The sequence below is a fragment of the Agelaius phoeniceus genome, chromosome 10 (genome assembly GCF_051311805.1).
Source record: "Agelaius phoeniceus isolate bAgePho1 chromosome 10, bAgePho1.hap1, whole genome shotgun sequence".
Lineage (NCBI taxonomy): Eukaryota > Metazoa > Chordata > Aves > Passeriformes > Icteridae > Agelaius > Agelaius phoeniceus.
In genome coordinates, this window is record NC_135274.1 from 20,402,865 (window position 1) to 20,425,221 (window position 22,357).

Consider the following 22,357-nt stretch of genomic DNA (forward strand, 5'->3'; position numbering starts at 1 on the left):
TGGCCTCTCTTATTAATAACTCAGCATTTATAAACAATGAGAGCCATAAGACATATGAGCCATCTAACCTGAAAGACTGATTCTATCAGAAAGGGCAAGCAAAGCACTGATAGAAAATCAATGTCTTTCTAATGTTTGGCAGTGCCAGGAAACAGCAAACAAGGCAGTTTTTGCTTAAAATAGTCCATGCAGTCTTGCCTAATATAAAAAAATAGTTTTATGTTTCAAATCACTAGATTATATGGGTTTAATTTGGGCTTATTTCCTTTAAAAAGTGAGAATATTGAATATGGACAGATAATTTAGAGTCACAAACTGTAAGAGGCACTTTCCATCACTCGAGAAATTTAAAAGAGTACCATGGCCTGTAGACCCTGAGGAAACACATCCCTCTAGTGGCAAAAACCTGCCAGGTGATGAGAGAACTCTTTGTATTCCCTAAGGAGTTGCCAGAAGTGGTGTGGAAGAACAGCTGCACAGTTCTGAAAATGCATGGCAGGTATGTGTGAAGGTACTTTTCCTACTTCCTTCATCTCCCACCAATTACCTGACACAAAGCATTGAGAAAGAAAAAACTCTTAGCTTCTTGTATCTTTCACTTAAAACTATAAACACTAGAAATCACAAAATGGAAACTCATAGTACCGACGTGTTTCATGTACATATGTTCTGAAGGAAAGGAGCACTGGTTGGCAATTGACATAAAGCATTTTCATTGATTAACAGCTTTAATAGCTGTATGAGCTTAACTGCCACACAGTTTCTTTCAAGATACTGGAATCAACACAAACATCATTTATTCATTTCCATCAGCAAACAGCAGGATGTCTGTTCCACAGCACAGTCACAATTTGTCAGTATGCACTGAAGACCTTGCACACTGCCCTAAAATTGTTTAATTGTCAGGTGTGGCTTTCATAGAATTGTCAACAAGATTTTTGTCAGGTGTTTCGTAATGGTACCAAGGCCCATCTCCCCGGTGTCTCATCAGTCTGCGTGCCTCCAACTCCAGCAGCCTAAAAAAAAGCAACAGACACCCTCAACATGAAGTTTGTTGATGTTGAACGTTACTGACAAAGCAATGATTTTAGCATCAATGGTTTATAAATACTGCTAAAGCATAGGTAGGACCAAAATATGAAGGGTTCAGCTAAGACATGAGCTATTAAATCTTTTAATTTTGTTGTTCTGTTGTGGTTTTTTTCCAGCAAGTCATTCCACAAAGGAGTAATAAAAATACTGGCAGTTTTGTCACAGGTTCTTCTCTAAGAACATTAGAGCATTAGCAGGGGCAAAAAGAGCTCCATTTGCTGATTCAGGAAGACAAAGACAGAGCTACACCTTCATAAATACCAAGTGTTTTGAAGACCCCCCCCGCCCTTGGATTGTTCTGGTAACCTGAATCCTGAGAGGGCAGCGATAACAGATCCTGTGACTCCCACTCTGGCAGCAGCCAGGGCAGGCAGCACTCAGGGGACACATGAAAGCACTTTATGTCAGCATCCAGCTCAGTATGTCATGCAAAATCAAAGAGTCAGCTCCAGTATGGATCAGGATTTTAACTCCCCCAACTACAGAGCATACCTCAGCTCAGATTTCCTCACTTCCACATCAAGCAGGGCCATGTCCTTCTCATAGTTCTTCTCAGGGGGGTCAAGTACATAACGAGCTATCCAGCGGGTTATGGGGTGCTGGAAAACATAACAGCAGAAATTGTCTGAGCAATTTCCAAAAAGAAATGTCACCTTGTGTATCCACAGTCCTGAAAAGATGGCATGGACACCATGAGTGCTGCCATTCATAGCATAACAGTAAAGTTACAAACATGCACGACTACTTGTGAGATCAGAACCCTAAAAAGTCATATTTCTTTTGCAATCCTTAATGCCAAGATAACCTGCAGATGACTGTTCTACAGCAAAAATAAAGTTTAACAGAAGATATAGTTTATTTTCTTTCTGTTAAAGTTCCTTAAACTGCCACAGTAATCACAGAAGTGGACTCCAAATCTTACTGTAATCAGAAACATTTCAAAATTCTGCTTCTACATAGAGGACATTTCACTAGGAACAAGTCTAAATGAGTTGGAACAGTCACAATAATATTGCTGAATTCAATTACTTCCTATGAGAAACAAAACAGTGCTAGCAGCAAGAAGCCAGGGACTAATTTTAAGAAAATACAATTAAATTGAAACCACACAACCTTGAGTTTGTGACTATAAAAATCTTCATTTCTAGATCCAAAAGTGTGTGTGATACGGGACTTTAAAACAATACTGGCAAACAACACAAAAGAAAGAAATGTCACTTTAAACTCCAGTTTCTTAAGACATTGTAGAAAAAAAAATAAAGACAAAACCTGCATGGTATGATGCAGAGGACTTTTCTTACTATTTAGGAATATTATAGAAAAATTCTTGGCATACAGTGTCAGCAGTTTACTGCATACAGAACATTTTCATCCGCTTGTATCACTAAAGAGATTTCCAACAGCATTTTACATGTTCCATAAAGCCACAAAAAGTTTACCAAAACCAGAACTGCACTATTTGAGTTTTACTACACTGACAGACATCATCATACTCCATTCATTTTACTCCCAAAAGTATCAGTCAAGAGAAAGGCTGTCCATAACATGCCCACCCTTTTACATGTTACACTCACTTTGTAGTATTCCCAGTGCTCTGGAACATAACCTTCAGGAATCTCTGCAAGTTCAGCTTCACCTGACAAGGAAAGGAGGGAAGGAATATTTAACTCTATGATTATTTTCCCAAGCTACCTTATATTCTGCTTTTCAGATAAGGAAAAGATCTAAATCCCTCAGTGCGAGCTCTATTCAGAAAAATTGAACTTGCAATTTTTGCAGATACATCACACTGCAAATACATATTCACAGATTTTAACTGACACACCAAAATGGTAAAATTAGCAGCTGTATAGAAGAAACAACTTGGATCAAGTCCACAGAAATACCCTTAAAATACAAGAGCTGAAAGCATGGACTTTTCCTGATTTCTCTATTAAATTAATTGCAATTAATTGCATATCATTACAGCAGGACATTTAACACATGTATTGCCAGGCAGAATTTTGGTATCTTTGCTAGATAAAAAGCCAGAGTTGCAGTCTTGTTAAAGCAAGTTACTAAACTTCACTGATGTTTGAAAGACTGCTAGAAGAGAGAATGGTTTTTTGTTTGTTTTTTTTTAACATGAGAAACTACAGCAAATATACTGGGAACATTTTCTATGTACTTATACAATATCACTGTATTTGTTAGGCCTATTCCATGGTCTTCCAAGGAGACAGTCCTAAAAGAGTGCTTTTTCTCTATCCAGCATGCTTAATTTTCATTTAATAACTCTGACTGTACTTTGCTTGGCCCTGACAGAGCACTCACCGATGAAGATGTTGATGTATGTTAAGAGCACAGCCACTGGTATTCCCGTCAGGAATAAATAGTATCTCTGTAGAGGGGATAAAAACAGTCAGTGTGGGAAACTCAGAACCCTGACAAAATTTACATGAGATCTGAAAATATCTGAAAACAGTCAACAGCCAATAACTCTGAGATTTGCACTTCTAGGCTGGAAAGGGATGTTGTGTGTAAACACTGCTGATTGCAGTGAGTTCATTAATGAACAGAACACACAAAAGTGATGCTGTGTCAGCCCTGAGCCTGTTCAGGTCAGTTCCCATCTCCCAGTCTGTGCAGCAGCAAGCAGCAACACCTCCCTGAAATCCCTCAGCATCTTGGCATGGCTGGCTCCAGCTGCAATCAGCACTGACAGCAAAGCAAGAATCCAACACCAGTGCAGCCATTGTGGCCTCTGTAGCTGAAGAAAGCAGAGAAATGAGTCCTGATCACATGAAGGGAGTTGTATCAAATCAGCTCTTGCTGCTTATAAAAGGATTTATCCAAAACCTGACTTTGGAGGGGTCAAACTCAGGTCAGGCTTCCAAAATCTCACCTCTGTTGTTAGTGGTGTAGATAAGTGAAGGCAAACCCTGCAGCAGAGTAACTGATATGTTTCAAAAAGCAGGATGGAGCAGAAAGCATTTGTGGGTCATGCATATATGAACACAGACATGTAATTTAAGAACGCTACTACAGCAGTAATTTAAGTACCTATCACAGCCTTTGCTATACAGCCAGTCTTTGAACTTCATCTGGCCCTGATTTTACAGCATTTCACCAAAAAAATTCTTAAAGAAGACCGGAAATTCTTGTTTATGTAAATAGTGCCAGTCACATTTTAGATGCTATCACATAAACAACACAGGAAATTGTATTTTAGACACTCTTACACCATTTGCAAGTGATGTGCTACACTGAATGCAATAATACATTTGATTTTTAACTCACCAACAAGCTCAGAAATCGAGAATCATAAAAACTTGTTGCCTTGATGATAAACATTCTCTTCCCATGGTCACCACTGTGCCGTACAGGAACTGAAAATTGAACCAGAGTATTATGGTTTTGTACTCCACTGGTGCTTATGCCAGGACAAGGTCAAACATACGTGGGAAAGGAAAATAAAAAGAAGAGTCTACAACAGCAGCTGAGTTTTTTGCAGTTTGACTGAAGGAATTTCGTATTTTGTTAGCATTAACCAATTTTTCTTCTAACTATAAACAGAGGTCTATGCCCACCTGTAAGCGCCGACACGTGAATCAGTGAATGTCACCATACAGGGCCGAGTAAATGGACAATTGCAGTGCCAGGAGGGTCGGCCTCCCGCCCGTTTCCATCCATTTTTTACCCAAACCTGGCAGTTTTCCATAGGAACGGGGGCACAACGAGAAGCTGCTCAGCCCCGGGCGCTCCCGCGGCCTCCGGGAGGGCACCTCTGCCCCGCTCCGCAAGGTCACCCGGCCCCCGCCCCGCCGCTCCCCCGCCGGGGCCGTACCGAGGGTGCCGGGGAGGCGGGGGCCGATGCCGGTGATCCCAGTAACCCCGGTGGTCCCGGTGATCCCGGCGCTGCCCGCCCGCCGCGCCGCCCAGGCCGCGGCCGCCCGCAGCACCCGGCTCATGGCCGCCATGGCTGGGACTGGCACGGGGCGGGGCCGGCCGTGCCGCTTCCCGTCGCGGGGTGAAGCCGGCGGCTGCCATCATGGGAAAGGGCAAAGCCTTCCCAATGCCCCCGGCGCAGAGGGACCGCATGGAGGTGAAGCCGCGCGGACGCCATGCTGGAAAAGGGCAGAGCCTTCCCTGTGCTCCATGTAGAGCTGGAGAGCGCGGGTGAGGCCGGGCAGGCGCCATCTTGGGAAAGGGCAGCTCCCGCCCCGTGCCCCCGGCGCTATGGGAGGACGCGGGGCGATGGCGGCGGCCGCGGCCATGGCCGCGCTGGGCCGGACCCTCACGGCCGCGCTCCGCCTGCCCCGGGCTCGGCCGGGACTCCCCGGGTACGCACCGCACCGGGCGGACTCGGGCTCAGGCACGGAGGGGCGGGCGCGGTTCCCGGGAGGAAGGAGAGCCTGTGGCGGGAGGCGGGTGTCCGTGCGTCCCGGTGTCCGTGTGTCCCGGCTCCGCCAGCCTGAGGGCTGCAGTGTGGAGTGTGGCCGCAGGCAGCGTGTAAGGGCAGCACCAAGCGGCTCCCTGCGCCTGTAGAATCCTGCAGGGAATTTGCTGGTGCGTTTTGTGCTTTCCCGGGTGTCCACAGCTTTTGCATTAAGGCCACGGGGGATTAGGGCGTGGATTCTCCCCCTCTGGAGCCACCCCAAACCCACCTGGACGCGCCCCTGTGTCACCTTCTCCAGGTGACCCTGCTTTGGCAGGGGTGTTGCACGGCCTGATCTCCAGAGGTCCTTTCCAATGCTAAAAGTTCCGTGCGTCTATGATGTACTCTTGTACAGCATAGCTCAGATTTATTCCTTAATTTTTAATTGCTTAATTTATTAAGAATTAACAATTCTCTAAGTCTAGAAAATTGATAATTAGATGAGATGAGGGGGAGGAGAAGACACCAAGATGACATCTTTGTGACTAACCAAAACTCTGCTTTTTCCCCACATGCCGTGATCTCTCTGTAAGACCTGTGCCTTTGTGAATGAAACAAACATTCTCATTTAGCAGAATATTATTTTTCCTATCATACATAGTTTTCCTTCTAACTTTTATGCAGGATGGCACTCAATCTGTACCACAAGAATCCACCAAAAATTGAGACCCTCCATCAGGTGAAGTTCCTGCACACAACTGTGTCTCGGAGAGGTCTGGAGGAGTTCTTTGATGATCCAGGAAACTGGGGGGAAAAAACTGTAAAGTCTGGTGAGTTATATTTAGCATTTCTGATAGTGATCATTGAGCTGAAATCTGACCTGGGATTTTTTGCATTATAGGGAGCATTCATAGCTACGTAAAACTTATTTTTCTATGTATATCATATTATTTTTCTATGCACATACATCCACTTGTGCATCTTTATGCCTGTTAATTTTTGCTGTGTGTATTCAGTGTTTATGAAAGCAAATAGCAACTCTGCAGCAAAATGTTTTGCTGTAAATCCTCTGCCTTGCTCTGAAGTGAGAGTGTATCACGGAAGAGATGTGCTTTGATGAAATGTAAGTACTATGGAAGAAAACTAGTTCAGTGTCAAGATTCATCTGACAGCTTTCTGTGTTTCCAGCCTTTTACAAGCACAAATAAACACTACTTATAATGGACTTTTTGTATTTTATTTTAAATGCAAAGCTGAATATCCTCAAGGATGGCTGTCCAAGCAGTAGTATTTTAAAAGTGGTCTTTATACTGTTGTGTCAGCTGAGCCTGATAGATGCATTTTTTATTTTCCAGAATAAGAGAACTTTGTTTCATTAAATTAATGGTGGTTTTTTTATCTCTTACAGGGGATTCATGGAATATAAAGCAGCTAAGGGGCAAGAGTAGTGAAGACTTGCATAAACTTTGGTAAGTAAGTTTTAGTGAAGAAGCTTCTTTCAGACCAGCTCTGCACATCAATAAAATGTGGCTGGTGAAGTCACGATCCAGTAGCTTTAGGCTGGCACAGAGCCAGCTTTGGGCTGGGAGCAGCCCTGATCCTGGCCCTGGCCCTGCTCAGAGCACAGAAGCTGCACTGCAGGTGGCTGTGGGACAGCTGTGTCTAGTTCAGAGGGCTCAGGTTTTGTACAAAACCCTCTGGGGTTGTTTGAGTGGGACCCACTTGGTTTTCAGTCCCTTCTGGTGGGTGGGCACTTCATTCCATCAGGGTGCTCAGGTCTGCATTTATTCTGATTTTAGAAGTTTCTGAAGCTGGAATAAGTTCAGGCTGAACTAAATCATTACTGTGAACAGCTTTTTCCTTGCTTTGTCTTGTCCTTTTCCTGTGTACATGTGAGAAGAATCTGGCTTTGTCCAGGTAATGGAAACAACTTAATGTTAAACTCTTCCCTCCTAAATCCTCTTTATTCCAGACTAAGTAAACCTGTCTCCCTCATTCTCCTCTTTTGTTTCATTATATGAAGCCAGCAGGATTTGGGATTGCAGATAGTAAGTGAATAACTGCTTAGCTATCCCAAAATCATTTTTGAATTACTGTGCTTTCTGCTCCAGGTATGTCCTGCTGAAAGAAAAGAACATGCTCTTAACTTTAGAGCAAGAGTCCAAACGACAGCGCAAGCCTATGCCAAGTCCAGAGCGCTTAGAAAAGGTACCTTTCTCATGCTACATAAAAACTGTAACTCTTAAGTAAAACTGCTGAAAGATCAAGTGTTTGTAAATTTGTTAAAAGACCTTTTTTTTTTTTAAATTATTTCCCTGATTTTAGTGTATGCACTAACTGCTCAAGTCATAATTTGGTCAAGGCAGCTTTCTCAGTGTCCAGTGGGCATTGCTGGGGCTGTGACCAGACTCCAGTGAAAACTAAAATAACCAACAGCCACTACAAACCATAAGCAAATCTTCTGTTTGCTTCTCCTGCTTCCTTCTGACCCTTGCCTCAGAGCTTCCTACTCTTCTGCATCAGCATTGGATCTGGTTTGATGCATCACCCAGCTGGTCTTTAATCAAGTATCAGACTGTCAGTTATTTCATATCTGTCCTGCTGTCAAATTAGGTTTTTGAAGCACCCATTCCTTACTGTTCTAATACACAGGCCCTGCTGAGAGAGAACTCATGATCAAACTCCAGCATGTTTTACCTTTGTTTTCCCTTTAAATTTTGTCTTTGAGATCTTTTAAATTGTCAGCATTGTTTTTTGTTGGTGCATCCTGAAACTTTTTACCATTTCCAGGTAGAAACATCTATGAAAAATATAGATTTGGTTGTCAGAGAAAGAGAAATTGCTTTGAGGCTTTTACAGACGGGCCATGAAAAGCCAGTCCCTGGCGAGTGGAGACACGACTTCCTGGGACGCACCTTCTGGTATGGATTTAACCTTTGCTTTCATGGGGGAGTTTTTCTTGTGTCTCTCTCCCAGAAAATCCTTATCTAATCAAGGAAGGATGCATAGACTGTACAGAACACAGGAGACACAGTTACAAACCAAGCCAGCAAGAGCTGGAAAAAAATACCCACATAGAAATTCTGCCATCTCCCAGACCACTTTATCACTGTACTTGAAACCAAGAGAAACTGGTAAAATCCTAGAATTAAGACATGTACATTCTGTAATCACTTTTATCTGTCTCCAACAGGTACAGTTACAAGGAATGGCCAATACCATGGCACTTGAACAAAAAACACAAAAAGAAGAGATTCTATTACTTACCTCATGTGAATCACTTCATCAGGTAAAAGGATTATTTTGACATTGAAAGTTATCTTCTGATCTGTTTGTGTCCTTATTCCACTTTAAAAGGAAAAAATAGCTGTAATCTTTCCGTTTTCAGCTACTAGACTGAAAATTAGGCTTTTTTAAATTACAGCTTGCTCTGTTTCTTTTTTTCTGTTCCCACCTTAGTTACTAAGGTACATGGTTATGCAGTGGCACTGTAAAAGTAACTTCAAGTGCAGATATCAGAAATCCTCCCAGAGGCTGAACTTCCATAGAATTCAGAACCAGAGTAAAAATATTACCCTGCAGGCTTTTTTACTTATCAGAAGCAAATGAACACTGAAGTTATTAATCACTGAGAGCCTCTATCTGATTGGTGGGAGCTCATTAAAGTGGTCTCAGGCTGGCTGAAAATGAACCACACCAACTTCTCTGTTTCAGACTCAGACTTGAAAAAACCTTACGGAAAAGGGCAAGGCAGCAAAGCCTGGAGAGGACGAGGCGGAAGGTCTTGGAAAGGAAGTTCCCTGACCTTGCTGTGAAATCCCAGAGCCAGTAGCAGGCTGGAAGAGCACTGCAAGCAACTGGTCAAGTGTCTGTGGAACATGAATCATGTTCTGGAACCACAAACAACTCCACTGAGCATTCCTGAGAGTCTCCATCTTTTTCTGTTTTTAATACAACATTTGACTTTAATTAAACTTGTGATCTGGAATTAAAAAGCAGCTTTGGTACCTAACTCAAATCATCTGATCTCATTTGCAGGAACAAATGTTGTGTTAGCCAGCTGTTACAAGAGAGATACATTAGAACAGTGAAGAGCAGCCACTGAGTGCCAGCTGACAGTAACAAGTGTAGGGGTAATATTTACCTGGTATAGTTTAACAAATGTGTATTAAAACCAGACAGAAACATGAGAGCATCTGAAGCTCACATAGGAGCCTTTTCCCTGATCATATTTTTCCTGCTACTTTCCTGAATATTTTCCCTGAGTTAAGGTAAGCTATGCAAGGTGTATTTGCTCTCTGCATAAATGCACTGGTAAATGGGCTCTTCAGTCTGCTGTGAGGAATTTTTTCCACTGCTTTAGGTCTGGCTTCTTAGAAAGTATGAAATACTCAGCATGGGAACTTCTAATACAGTTGTGCTACCTTGATTTCTGTTACAATTCAAACACTTGTACAATGCTTTTTTGCACAGTGCAAAGTGTTTGAAAGAAGGCTGCAATAGTCTTCTATGAAATTGAAGTAGGTACTGCTGTTGCTCTCAGTTGATGGAAACACCTTCACCTTTCACTTCAGGAAGGCTTTTAACTCCATATGTGGTCATCTAGAAATCTAGATTAAAGTCACAAATAGCAGTCTTTCAGGAAGCAAATGTGCTCAGCAGTATAATCTGGTAAAACACTGCAAGGGAACCACTACTGTTTCCTGTATCTATCTCCAGCACTTGGACCTTCACCTTCTCTGCATCGTACAAAATTCCCACTGTTCAAACTCAGAATCTTTAGTGTGAGAAAACCTCCAGCAGTGTTTTACTCTCCCTCTGCTGCTGGAATATTAGCAGATATTACTACTGTACTGCAATTCTTTGAAGAGAAACAGAAGATAAAAGCTGATTTGGCATAATGAAATCTAAGCATGCCACAGGAGGAAAACTTAAAAACACCACCCCACTGCAATGCACTAAGGTAGCAGTTCAGCTGTGTTCCATCTAAATGGAAGCTGGACTGACTCTTTTTCTTCCACAATGACAACAGCTGGTGACATTGACAACAGTCAATGACAATGACTTTGCAGTTTGCCTCATTTTGCAAGAGAAATATGGTTTGTCAATAGCTTTGAAAATCTGATCAAGCAACTTTGTCTAAAGAGCAAATCAAGATTCTCATGATAAGACAAAAGCAGATTGGTTTGATAAATTACTTTATTATTTGGAGGTAATGTGAAACTTTTCAAATACAGGCCTCATAATTATTTACCCACAAGATCTTTTAGGATACAAAAATGTAGCAGTACTGTTAATTTTTTTAGATCAGTTAAATGCTATTTGGTTTTCCACAGCTTTTGAGATAAGGAGCAAAACTTCATTATGTCCCAAAACAGATCACCACACCATTGTAAATTAAGCTTAAAAGCAACATTGAGCTGCATCTTGACAGCCGATTCCTGCTGAAAAAAAAAAGTCATCCCCATTCCTGTGACCCTGAGTGCACGTTCCCCCTGCAAACACAGGCACTTACAGACCCTGCTGGGAGGCACAGGCGGAGCCACACACCACTTGGGGCTCCCTGCAGAGGGTCAAGCCACACACTGAAAGCTTCTGACTCTGCTCCCAGTCTTGGAGAGGCAATTCTTTGTCTCAGTTTCCCTGTCCTGAACAGGCTTTGCTTCTCACCAACATCACAAAGGCATTAAATACATTCTTAGACATCAGGTGGAAAGCATTGCTTGCTTACTGAAATGAAAATGCTCCGTGATAAAAAAATTAACAAACCAGTGCTTAATATAACATTCACTCCATGGAATGTAACACTTCTGTGATACAGTAAAAGTTTACACTAAAATAGATTGCTGAATACAAACTTTCAACTTTTAGAACAGCAGAGTAACTTTCTTTGCAAGTACTCGCAAGCTTGCTCAAATATAAAAGACCAAATTTTATTTTTTAAGAGAAAACTAAGAGCAATTTAAGGCCAAAGTACCAGCAAGGAAGACTAGTATGTGAAAGTAGACAAGAAATTAGACAAGAGATAATTAATAAATAAGCACAGGCATTTGCAAGGTTATGCCTCTATCTATTAGCTAACCTGTAAAGCTGTTCCCAGGAAAAGATACTAGAGAAAATAGACATTTATACAAAATTATAAAATGCTTGTTACAGGAATTATTGCTTTACAAGGGACGTAAACATCCTTTTTCTATTATAGTACCAATTAGGTCTCTGAAAATTTCTAACTTTGTTAAAATGGAACTTGAATTATGCAAAAAACCCAATATAAACTTCCTACAAAAAGGAGTCCATCCCATTCCTGAGTATGCTAAAGCTATAAAACAGAAGGAGCACCGAGCAGGCAGCAGTTTTCACAGTAAAGAGGTCTAAGGACATTTTCTTTCTACACACTGTTTCCCTCCTTCTTCATACTCTTGTTTGGAAATCCACATCTGCTGGAAAGTACCCTACAAAAATAAAGAAACAAAGCGACACACAATGAAAAAATATCAGAATACAAATGATGGTTAATTGAAACATGATTACCAGGTTTTCCTAGGAGGGAAAACAAGCAAGCCCTTACATTAAATTAAGTATTAGGACTTGACTGCTTATCTGTCTTTTCCTTGAGTTTTATTGCTAAGGGATTAAACTCCAGACAGGAAGTGCAGCACCAAATGCTGATTCCAGTCTCCCTTTCCCATGATGATAAATTAACCCCCAAAAAGCATTTCAGTGCTCAGTAACTTGTAGAATTAACCTCAGGAATATGATGCAGAAACAGGTTTGCTACTTTCATGAAAGTACATGTATTTCAAGGTTTTACCTTGCCACTAAAAACAGGAGAACATGGCAGGGTATGTTGTCACTGGAAACACTCACACCTCTTTTTAAAACAGATTCCCTTCCCCTTACCATGAGGATAGCCAAGATTATGATTATGTAGCACAGACTCTGCAATGCACACTTCTGGTCAATCAGATGTCTGGTGGCAGTGCTGCTCAGCACAGCAATGCAGTAACACAGGTTTACTAACCAAAGAAGCCAGAATGGAGCCCCCAATCCAGGAGCTGAACCTCCTCTCCACAGTGGTGTTGTTGGCTATCAACTTCAGGCGCATGCTCTGCACAGAAAGGGAGCAAATGTCACACAAATGTAAGCTGGTGACCTTCAGGGACAGGCAGCACAAGGAACCTGCTGTCTATAGCAATATCAGCTGAAAAAGGTCCATTTTAGTACATCTGCAATACTGCTCATCTGCCCTGCATTTACAATTCAAAACAGCCACAGTGGAACAGGAAATACAGTTTTTACCTTGTCTATAAACAGCAGATGGTTAAGGCAAGGAATGGGGCAGGTGGAGAGCAGTAATATCACAGTGTAGTGTCATCTCCAACACTGCACTGGGATTAAAATGGCTTGTATTGCTAGACTTAAGTCGTCTAGTCTTACTTGGATCCATTCATTCCTTTTGCTTTCAAAATGCCTTACAGCAATAAAATCTTTGAATTTCAATGGGCTCCTCCTCAGCTATTATAATCAGTGAATACATTTCTCAGTTTCTCCTAACATTAATCATGACAGAGTTGTCCCAAGCAGAACATTTTTGCTTGAATACTACAATTCAAGAAATATCATAATCTGTATCTACTCTCAGATGCAAGGTACCAATACTTTCTTCGACATCAAGTGATTTTAAAATATGTAAATATGTAACTCATAGACAAAACCTGATTTAGGTTGTCTGCAGAATCAAGGAAAAATAATTGCCACAACAAAGTGACCTCAGTCAGAATGACTGAATGTGCCTCAAGTTAGTCAGCAACACTGCAAAAGAGAGACCATCAAGAGAAATACTGGCTGTTGCTTGGGGACAATTACAGAACTTAGGATCACAATCTGAGAGCCAGAGTGGAGCAGTAAAATACTCAAGGAATACTGGAGTTTATTCTGTATGAAACTCCTCAAGAATTCTTTCTTTTCTTTAGAGAGGGAGGTTTCTTAACCCTGCAGAAATCTATTCAGCTGTCAGGTTCCTAAGAATATCAAAGCCACAATATCCTTGTGTACTTATATGGCAGAAAAATAAAATGTTAAGTACTCAATGCAGGAATGGAAGGAGTTGTTTTACCGGTGGGGTTTTCTGAGACAGTTCCCTGTTCAATCTGTCTGTGAAACTCTGTATTAGAGTGTTTCCTCCTGCTACAATCACACTGCCATAGAGACCCTAAAAAGAGAGAAAAAAAAACAAACCTAGAGCTTTAACTTGGAAATCATTCTGGAAACAGCTCTTTCTCACAATAGAGAGGGGTGGTGCGAGAATGTAAAGTCAACAACAACAACAATACATCACTTGATGCCAACAATATTACCTCTCCCAATTCAATTTATTATTTAATCACTTAAAATATTGCAAGGCAGCTTAATAATAAACTTCAAAAGGAAGGCAGAAGCCATATGTTCTACATGACTTCACTGAACAATTTCTACTATGGAGAATCCTCAATCTGTGGATCTCCTCTGTATGCAAATTGTTGAGCTTTTTACAGATGAATGCAACCTCAAAAGAAAACCCACAGGCCTGCAGCAGTCTTCTATCTCACTACTGCTGCAGTTGGTAAACACACACCATGGCCCAGCCCACTAAGCCCTCCTCACACACTGGTTAACAGAAAAAAATCGTTGCAAGAACTCTCATGCAATCTGCATCTAATTGACACCTGAGAAAGACAGCACATTAAAAATAATGTTTTCCTTTAGAACTTCTCTTCTTTATAAATTCCATGTTTGTTCTAAACATAAACATTCCATGTTTAGAACATACATGGAATCTGAAGATAAAAAATCTAAAGATAACACTCCAAGTTAGAAATATAAATGCTTATCTGAAGCCAGTCCAATCCAAATTATGCAGTGCCAGCCACAAAATCTGTGCATCAGATTTTTAAATATGGGTAGAAACAGTAAGTAAAAGGTCCTGATTTAGCATTTTGTAAGACAAAACACTAATGGTACATATCCCTATATAGAAATACATAATACTCACAGAATTATTCTAACATATCTATCATTATTCTAGGAAATCTCTTCACTTTGCTGTTCTAGTCCTAAAAACATGTATTGGCACAGAAATAGCTATGCCTTAAAATACTGCCTGGCTGAGTGGCACTTACCGGCCTGATATCTATATCACACATTCCAACGCTTGTTGTGACAACGTGGCTCACACCCAGCATCGTGTTACCAGATAAACCCTGCAGGGAAATTAGGAATCCACACATCACTGCTTCAAGAGAGCAAGGCATAGAAAGGCCCTGAATGAGCTGAATTTTATAAGTATTACTGGAGAGGGAGCTAAGCATTTTGTTAGGGAAGGAACAAAAATATCCCTGTTTTTCCAGTCAGCTCATGACCACCCAACTTGAACATTTCATCCTTCCCTTCCCCAGCCATAATTCAAGACAGGCAAATTCTACCCCCAGGAGAACCCCACAGTGCAAATACATCCAAATCACAAGATTAAAAACGTTATACAAAAGAAAGCCACGTGATAGCCCAGTCATGCAGAGCCCTCCAATCACAGCTGTCACAGTGGTTTTACCTTTACATTGGAAGGGTCAAACAATCCCTCAGGAATTTTCAGACGCTCAGCACCAAAGTCACAGTTGTAGCCATTGGGGAACTCGTAATGAACTGTTGGCATCTGTGCTGCCACCCTGGAGCATCAGACAGAAAGCAACACATTAAAGTGCTCTCTAAACAGGATGTCAAGTTATCTAAGCAGTGTTATAAACTACAGTTCCAATGGGAATACTGTGATTCATAAGACTTACACTTCCAATAATATTTATTATGATCTCATCTTGGAATATTCAACAAAAAACTATCACCTGGATATATGCAGTACTCTACTTTCATAAATCATCTATTTTTAGATAAAACCTTCTTCCATAACAAAACCAGCCAACAGCAGTGAACAGGCTGAGCACCACACACACAACTGGTAACTGATTTTACAAGAAAGAAGAAAGTAACATACTGTTCATCATAGGTTGAATCTGATACTTGGAGGACAGAAGCCTGGAAGTCCTGAATGACACACTGTGGAGTTAAAAATAACAAGAATTTATATGAATTTTAGTCTTCAATTTTATAAAATTTATAGAATTGGTACTAACTTTTCAAAGATTTTTCTCATTCTTCAAGAGAAAATGCTGATATACTTGCAAACAAAACTTATTTATGGAACACTCAGGGAGGTGAGAGCAGGAGGAATGACCTACTTACATTACACATGTAGTTGTGCCAAGACCTGGTGACCTGAGGCAACTTCTCTTTTCTCTTCCAATTTGCTGGCGACCCCTCACGGACTGCCTCCTGAGATTGTAGGGTACAAAGTCATTAGGTAAACATTTAAGCCTCTCTCCAAGACATCACTTACTAAATAAAGTCATTTTCCCACCTTTGAAGCAATCATATATGGAGGAATTATCTCTACGTTCATTTCCTGAAACAACTCCCGGCACTGCATAGTGATAAAGTCTCCTGCAAGTGGTGATTTTACAATACCTGGAAGGCAAAGAGAAGAGAGGATCCAAAATAAAAACCAAAACAACTAACCTGGAAAGTATCCAAATCATGAACAGACTCTCCCAACTATTTGTCAGTGAACACTATTAGGATTTTTTTTCCTTTTTAAGGGGGCACAGAGATGTAAAAGCAGTAACAAAACTGTGCAAACAGAAATCACTGTAATCACTTGATACTGCAGTGCTGATATCCATCAAAGTTTATACCTTGCTGAAGTACATATCCATCATGCACTGGAATAGCAGTGGTGTGTGTTGCTCCACTATCCAAGATGAGACCTGTAGATCTCCCGTTAGCAAAACTAGTCAAAGTCATTAAGGAAAACATTGTAATTTTCACTTTAGAAAAAAAGTGCTGCCATGCAATTAAAACGTAACTAGGAATGAGGACTCCAACATGCTATTCCTTTCCTCTACAAGGGGATTTGTGATTTTCCAGTGTGAACCATCTTTCTGTGAAGTGCAAAATCTCATAGAGAGAGCAGCATTAAACTTCCATCTGTGAACTAACTCAAGCTTTGGAGACACAAGGGTGAGACTTCATGCCACTACTATGCAGCAAGCTCTAAGTACATCCAACTCATTTAGACTCAAAGCTGGAAACATATTATTATTTAAAATAATCACAGGTATTCTTCTTAAGGCTATGAAAACGTCAAGCTCTAATTACTGTATTTAGCAATGTGGACACCACCATTTCAGGTCTGTAATATTCTTATCCATGGTATACAATGGAAAAAAACCATAATAAAAAAAAAAGACTTTTACCCCAAGGACAGAGTCAGATTGGGAGAACTTCAAAAATAAGATCTAATGCCTTAAAGTTCAGAAAATGCATTTGTTTACTTCCTCCCTGGATCTTTATGGAAAAAATCAATTTTAAGAAAGTTAGGCAGGCTGTCATACTTGGAATTGCCTGGAAAAAGCTTACCATAATTTCCTGGGGGGAGGAAAATAAAACCATGCAGTGAAACATTTCAAAGGATACGCTGTCAGAACAGCAGTTTTACACAAGAAAAAGGCCGGGATGTTGTAGTGTTCAAACATCAATTCCGTCAGTTTCTCACGCTTTGCCCTGGTATTCCACTAAAAAATAATAAACCCAAACCACAAGGAAGTGACCAAAAGGAAGCTGTGTTTGCACACTAATAGATTGCTAACACAAAAAAGAAGCTATTAGAAAAACTGCAGCCACAGTTTCCAATCATACCAAAATTCTACATAAATGCATTTCTAGTAATTTACTTCTTTAGAACATTTTTCATTCCATTTATACTACAACACATCAATGTTTATCTGAACACAAAAGTGCTACACACCTTTCATGTTACAATCCATTTCTACACTTCTGCAGCTCTTTCAGTGTCAGGTTCCCAAAGAACTCTCTAAAGCAAGCACCCTGCCTTTTACAAGGGGGAAGATACATGAAGGAACTTGCCCAGTGGGGAGAAAAATAAATCCAGACTTTCCAGTTCCCAAAGTACCTTTCCACAGTTCTACTGTAGTTGTGATTAAGCCAGGATATATCTGAAATATTCAGCACATTACTGGAAATGTGAAGTTTTTTCCAAGTCAATACAAGAAAGTAAGATGAGGTTTTTAAGGAGAATTTCAATGGGAATGTGTCTATTCAGACACCCACTGAGCCATCAAACAGCCACTGCAAATTCATCCACACTCCACAAGCTGTGATTCAACACAGGGAACAATGAAATTCAACAAAATCCTTTTCACAAGGTTTTATTAAAGAAAGGCATCACTTGTGTATGGCATGTCTACCTTTTCTACTCTGACTTCAAGATCTGCCTTCAAATGCTGAGCATTTTAAAATGACGGAAGACTTGTCCAGATTTTCTCAGAAATTTGTATTCATCCACTTCAGCTGCCTTACAGGACAACTTACAGAAAGTAACACAGGAAAATTAAAACTTCTCCATTACAAATATTATTCTGTGTCACTTAATATTACTTGTAAAACTGAATGAAGCAAGATTTTTTTATGGCTTTTTATTAAGTATAACTTAATATATTAAGACATCCAAACATCTTTCTTCTTTTTATTCTAGGCAGTAAAATTTCTTTTTTTAACTTTTGGCTTCTTTTCAGTAAGTGAAAAACAATAGCATATTGTAAACACTTTCTAATACAACTCCTATGAACTATTTCAAATTGAAGGTTTTCCAGAAGCTGTCCAAGTATTGTAAAATTGTCATTTCTGTAGCTAAGTTTTAGCACTTGTCACCTACCAGCCATTGTCAGACTTCTCCAGGACTAATGTTTACAGAGTTATCAAAAAGATTTTCAAAATGCACAGCTGCTTTTACTCACTGGTGCTTCAGACATAAGGACAGGATGCAAACTTGCTTCAGACTTAATATGCATCTTGTAAGTGTGATCCAAAATTGCCTGGAAACTATCCCAGTCTTCAACTATAACAACATTGAGACAAACAGGTTAATGACTTCTAAGTTTTGTTCCATTTCATAAACACATAAAGGCTTTCCAATTTAGTTTTTTGCATAGAGCTCTTCAATCAAAAGCTGTCCTCAGCAGACACACACCTCCTCTAACAGATCTGCAGAACACTCTTCCTCCACAATCACCATGGCTTCAACAATTAAGCTGAAAGCCCACTAACACTGAAAACCAACCACATCTCCATGCAATTTGTAAAGCAGGAATCCTGTTCTTACAGCCTCTGTTGTTGTATATAACATCTGTCAACACAACCATAACTTCCTGCAGCGTGGCAATGCTATTTTTCTAAAATCAGGTAGAAAAAGACAAGAGCACCATACTCATTCCATTTTTTAAAGGTGAAATGGCTTCCATATTCTCCCTTGGAACTCTCAGGGCATTAGTGTCTATGTAGTAAGTCGGGCCCCCTTGTTTGCCTTTGTCACCATCTATCTCCATGAGAGTGCTGCCATTGTCCCTTTCTAGCACCACACCAATGGCTGTTGGAAAATCCACCTGCAAAGCAAGAGGCAAGCAGCACATAAGGATAAGTAATGTTCTGCAAGTTGGTGTTTTTCTCATAAATTCAGAAGTTTCTTTACACAATACAGTCAGAACAAACCCCAGTGCATTCAGAAGGGTTGTGACTCGCAAAAAAGACTTTTTAAGGCATAAATTCATGTTGAATTTCCATCGAGGCACAGATTCTCTCACCTTTGGGCAGTCCTCGCCTGCATAGCCTGCTCTCACTGTGTACGAGCCAATGTCAAAAACCAGAGCCCCAACTTCATCTGAAAAGATTGTTAATTAAGAATGGTTATTACACTCTTCTGCAAGCCTGACCTTTCCCTGCCCACTGCCTGCTTTAACGGGAAAGCAAGACAAGCAAACCAAGGGATCTTTTACAAAGCAAGGACAAACTTCTCCATTCAGAACTCCCGCTGCCAGAGCTATCGGAAAGCTGCAGACAGGCTTTAACTGGGGCATTGCAATCCCTCCGTTTGGCGTAAGGAAGAGAATTTTAGTAGAAAAGGGAAAACGTAGTAGCAGCTAAACGGATCGCGAGATAAAAACTTTCAGGAAGTTCTAATTTAACAGTCACACGAAGCCAGGCGAGCGCAGAGCCCCCGCGGGTGATGAGGATGAGGAAGGTGGGACTGAAAACATCACCCGTGTGAGGGATGGGGTCAGAGCGCCCATCCCTACGGGCCCGATCCCTGCAGATCTACGCACATCCTAAAGGAAACCTGTCGGAAAGGATCGGATGTCACAGGGGGTGTGCACAGGGGGTGTGCACAGGGGCTCGGGGCAACCACACCCGGCTCCTAAAGTGCGGGAACCTTCTCCGGACCTTGGCACGGCGGATCCTGCCCAAGGCCGCGGTGCGAGCGGTCGCCGGCGGAGGCACCTCGGGGCCGCCAAGGACATAAACAACATAAACAAGGCCCGCCGCCTCCTCCTCCTCCTCCTCACGCGTGGGACACGGAGGGGCCGCGGCAGCGCCGGGCCGGGCCGAGGGAGGCGGGAAGCGCCCGCCGGGGCCGCACGCGCCGCCTCGCGGGGCGGGGGAGGGGAGGGCGGCGCCGGACTCACCTCCCCCGTACACGCCGCCGCTCATGGCTGCCGCTGGGCCCGGCCCCGCCGTCCGCCGTGCCCGCGCCGCACCGCCCGGCCCCGCTCCCCGCCTGCCCCGGTGTCCGCGGGCCCCGCGCTCCCCGCCCGCTCCTCTCGCCGCCGACCCAGCAACAAAAGCGCCCCGGCCACGCTCCCCGCCCGCGGCGCGGCCCGGCCCGCAGCGCCGTCGCCCGCCCGCCAATGGCAGCGCCGCGCGGGCAGAACCGGCCAATCGTGGCCGGCGGGAGGCGGGGCCTTGCCGCGGACAGCCAATCCTGAAGCCGGACGCGGAGGGCGGGCTAGGCGAGGGAGTGCAGGGCGGGGGGGGCGGTGTGAGGGGAACGGCGGCGGTGGCGGGAGGGGACGGGGAGAGGGCAGAAGAGGCGGGCGGTGAGAGGAGTGGGGCAGGTGAGCTGGGGACCGTGAGAGGACTCACAGAATGGTTCAGACGGAAAGGGACCACAGTGGATCCTCTGGTCGCACTTCCCTGCGCCAGCAGGGTCGTCCCAGAGCACGTGGCACAGGATTGTCCAGAGGGTTCTGGGGTATCTCCAGTACGGGCGACTCCACATCTTCTATGGGCAGTCCGTTCTAGTGAGCGGTCATTGCACAGGAAAGTTCTCTCTCATGTTCCGGTGGAACTTCCTGTACATCAGTTTCTGCCCGTTGTCTCTTGTTCTGTTGCTCAGCTCCACCTGAGAAGGGCCTGATCCATCCTTTGCCGACATTGTTGAGGTCACCCCCTCCCGAGGCTGAAGAGGCTCTGCTCCCTCAGCTTCTCGTGAAACACTCCAGTCCCTTTGTCATCCTCTGCCAAGCGGCTCCCTGTCCTCTTGTATTGAGCCCAGAACTGGACATGGGGAAGGCTGCTGGGTTTGCTGGAGTGGGGAGAGGTGGCTTGTGAATCCTGAGGGCTCGCAGGGTGAACTCGCTGCCACATGAGGAGTGCGATGACTCCAGAGCATCGGCACTGTGGAAAGGAGCTGCTTCTCCTGGGCCCTCCCCAGTTCCACCTGACAGGAGGCTGTAACCTGCTGGGATCAGCCTCTTCTCCTGGGCAACCAGCCACAGGAGCAGAGGATATAATCTCAAACTGTGCCAGGCACAGGCTGGACTCGGTCACAGAGATCTTTTCTAACCTAACTGATTCTGTGATTCCCCTGCTGCTGTCACTGCTCTGTTGGGCTCTTCCACTGAAATAAAAAGCTTTTGAAGCTTATCTTGATAACCCTGCCTCATGTTCCTTTCTTACTTGGGACAGAGCCCTTGGTCCCTGGGGCTGGTGTGTTGGAGCTGGGCAGTTCAGCTGCCAGTTTTCCAGCTGAACTTGTAGTTAGGATTTCACATCGCCTTGTTTGGTGTCAGAGCACCCAGCCAAACCTGGTGTTCAGCCAGGACAGACAGAGATGGGTAACTGTAAAGCTGTAGGAATTACAGAAAACAAAAGAAAGACCTTAGGCCTAACCAGCAGTTAGCATTAGAGAAAACTAAAATTTTAACTGGAGAACAAGGGAATTGGCTTAAAGAGCAAGTGTTCCTGGTGTGCACCTTTTTGAATTTTTTTGTGAGGTGGGTGTTTTTGGAGGGGATGGGAAGCTGTGTGTTCTTTTAAAGTTTACCTAAGATATGTAGCTTATTTTTGTAATACTGTAGCAAGAATCTTCAAGTGATTAGACTTAGCCCGCCTAATACAATATTTTACTTATTACATTTACGTTTGACTATAAAGTTTTGGATAGCATAATGAGCAATCTCAATAGCACCTAATTATTGGACTATAAATGATAAAAAGAAGTGTTTCTTGTATTTTCACCATAAAACAAAAATTTATGGTGTGTCATTTTGTCTTACTTGGATGGGGAGTTCAGAACTTCCTACAAAACCTGAAGGATTTTTCCTAACCTGTGACTAAAGTTCCAGTTATGCCTCCCTAAGCACTCTGAATTTTATCAGGGAGGTAAGAAGAGAGATAAAACTGACGTTTGGTGTACCCAGTAGTTCTGGAAGCTGAATAAATTAGCTTGTTAAAGCTGTTGAGAATTTAGCAAATCACTACAAATCTCAGGAAACTTTCTGCTGGTGAAGAGGAAAAGCAGCCTAGATGTGTGTTTGTACTGCAGCTCCTAAGATGCTGCAGTTAACATTGGGCTGGTGAACAGCAATCCCCCTTTAAGGGGGAGGGTGTCAAAACACAGGGAAAGTAGTAAAATCCAGCAGTTCCAAGGGACAACCACTTGGGTTGGTTTTTTTTAAGCACAATTAT

The 22,357-nt window shown here is 42.6% G+C and overlaps 3 protein-coding genes across 3 annotated transcripts; 1 reads left to right on the forward strand and 2 right to left on the reverse strand.

Annotated features, from left to right (window-relative positions):
* Positions 1–780: 780 nt before the first annotated feature.
* Positions 781–5,074, reverse strand: NDUFB5 (NADH:ubiquinone oxidoreductase subunit B5). The gene is made up of 6 exons (XM_054639440.2): positions 4,919–5,074; positions 4,372–4,460; positions 3,406–3,472; positions 2,667–2,728; positions 1,585–1,691; positions 781–1,016 (listed from the first exon to the last, which is right to left on the reverse strand). The coding sequence occupies exons 1-6, from the start codon at positions 5,049–5,051 to the stop codon at positions 896–898; spliced, it is 579 nt and encodes a 192-aa protein (XP_054495415.2). The 5' UTR covers positions 5,052–5,074; the 3' UTR covers positions 781–895.
* A 186-nt stretch (positions 5,075–5,260) lies between these two features.
* MRPL47 (mitochondrial ribosomal protein L47) lies at positions 5,261–9,461 on the forward strand. Its single transcript, XM_054639438.2, has 7 exons — positions 5,261–5,414; positions 6,134–6,279; positions 6,858–6,918; positions 7,561–7,657; positions 8,240–8,370; positions 8,643–8,738; positions 9,164–9,461. The coding sequence occupies exons 1-7, from the start codon at positions 5,311–5,313 to the stop codon at positions 9,279–9,281; spliced, it is 753 nt and encodes a 250-aa protein (XP_054495413.2). The 5' UTR covers positions 5,261–5,310; the 3' UTR covers positions 9,282–9,461.
* Positions 9,462–10,630: 1,169 nt separating this feature from the next.
* On the reverse strand, positions 10,631–20,277 carry ACTL6A (actin like 6A). The gene is made up of 14 exons (XM_054639144.2): positions 20,074–20,277; positions 19,195–19,271; positions 18,822–18,996; positions 18,352–18,452; positions 17,012–17,109; positions 16,231–16,325; positions 15,897–16,003; positions 15,722–15,811; positions 15,474–15,535; positions 15,036–15,150; positions 14,608–14,688; positions 13,566–13,661; positions 12,471–12,557; positions 10,631–11,901 (listed from the first exon to the last, which is right to left on the reverse strand). Exons 1-14 carry the CDS (start codon positions 20,096–20,098, stop codon positions 11,821–11,823), a joined length of 1,290 nt encoding a protein of 429 aa, XP_054495119.1. The 5' UTR covers positions 20,099–20,277; the 3' UTR covers positions 10,631–11,820.
* Between the last annotated feature and the right edge of the window lie 2,080 nt (positions 20,278–22,357).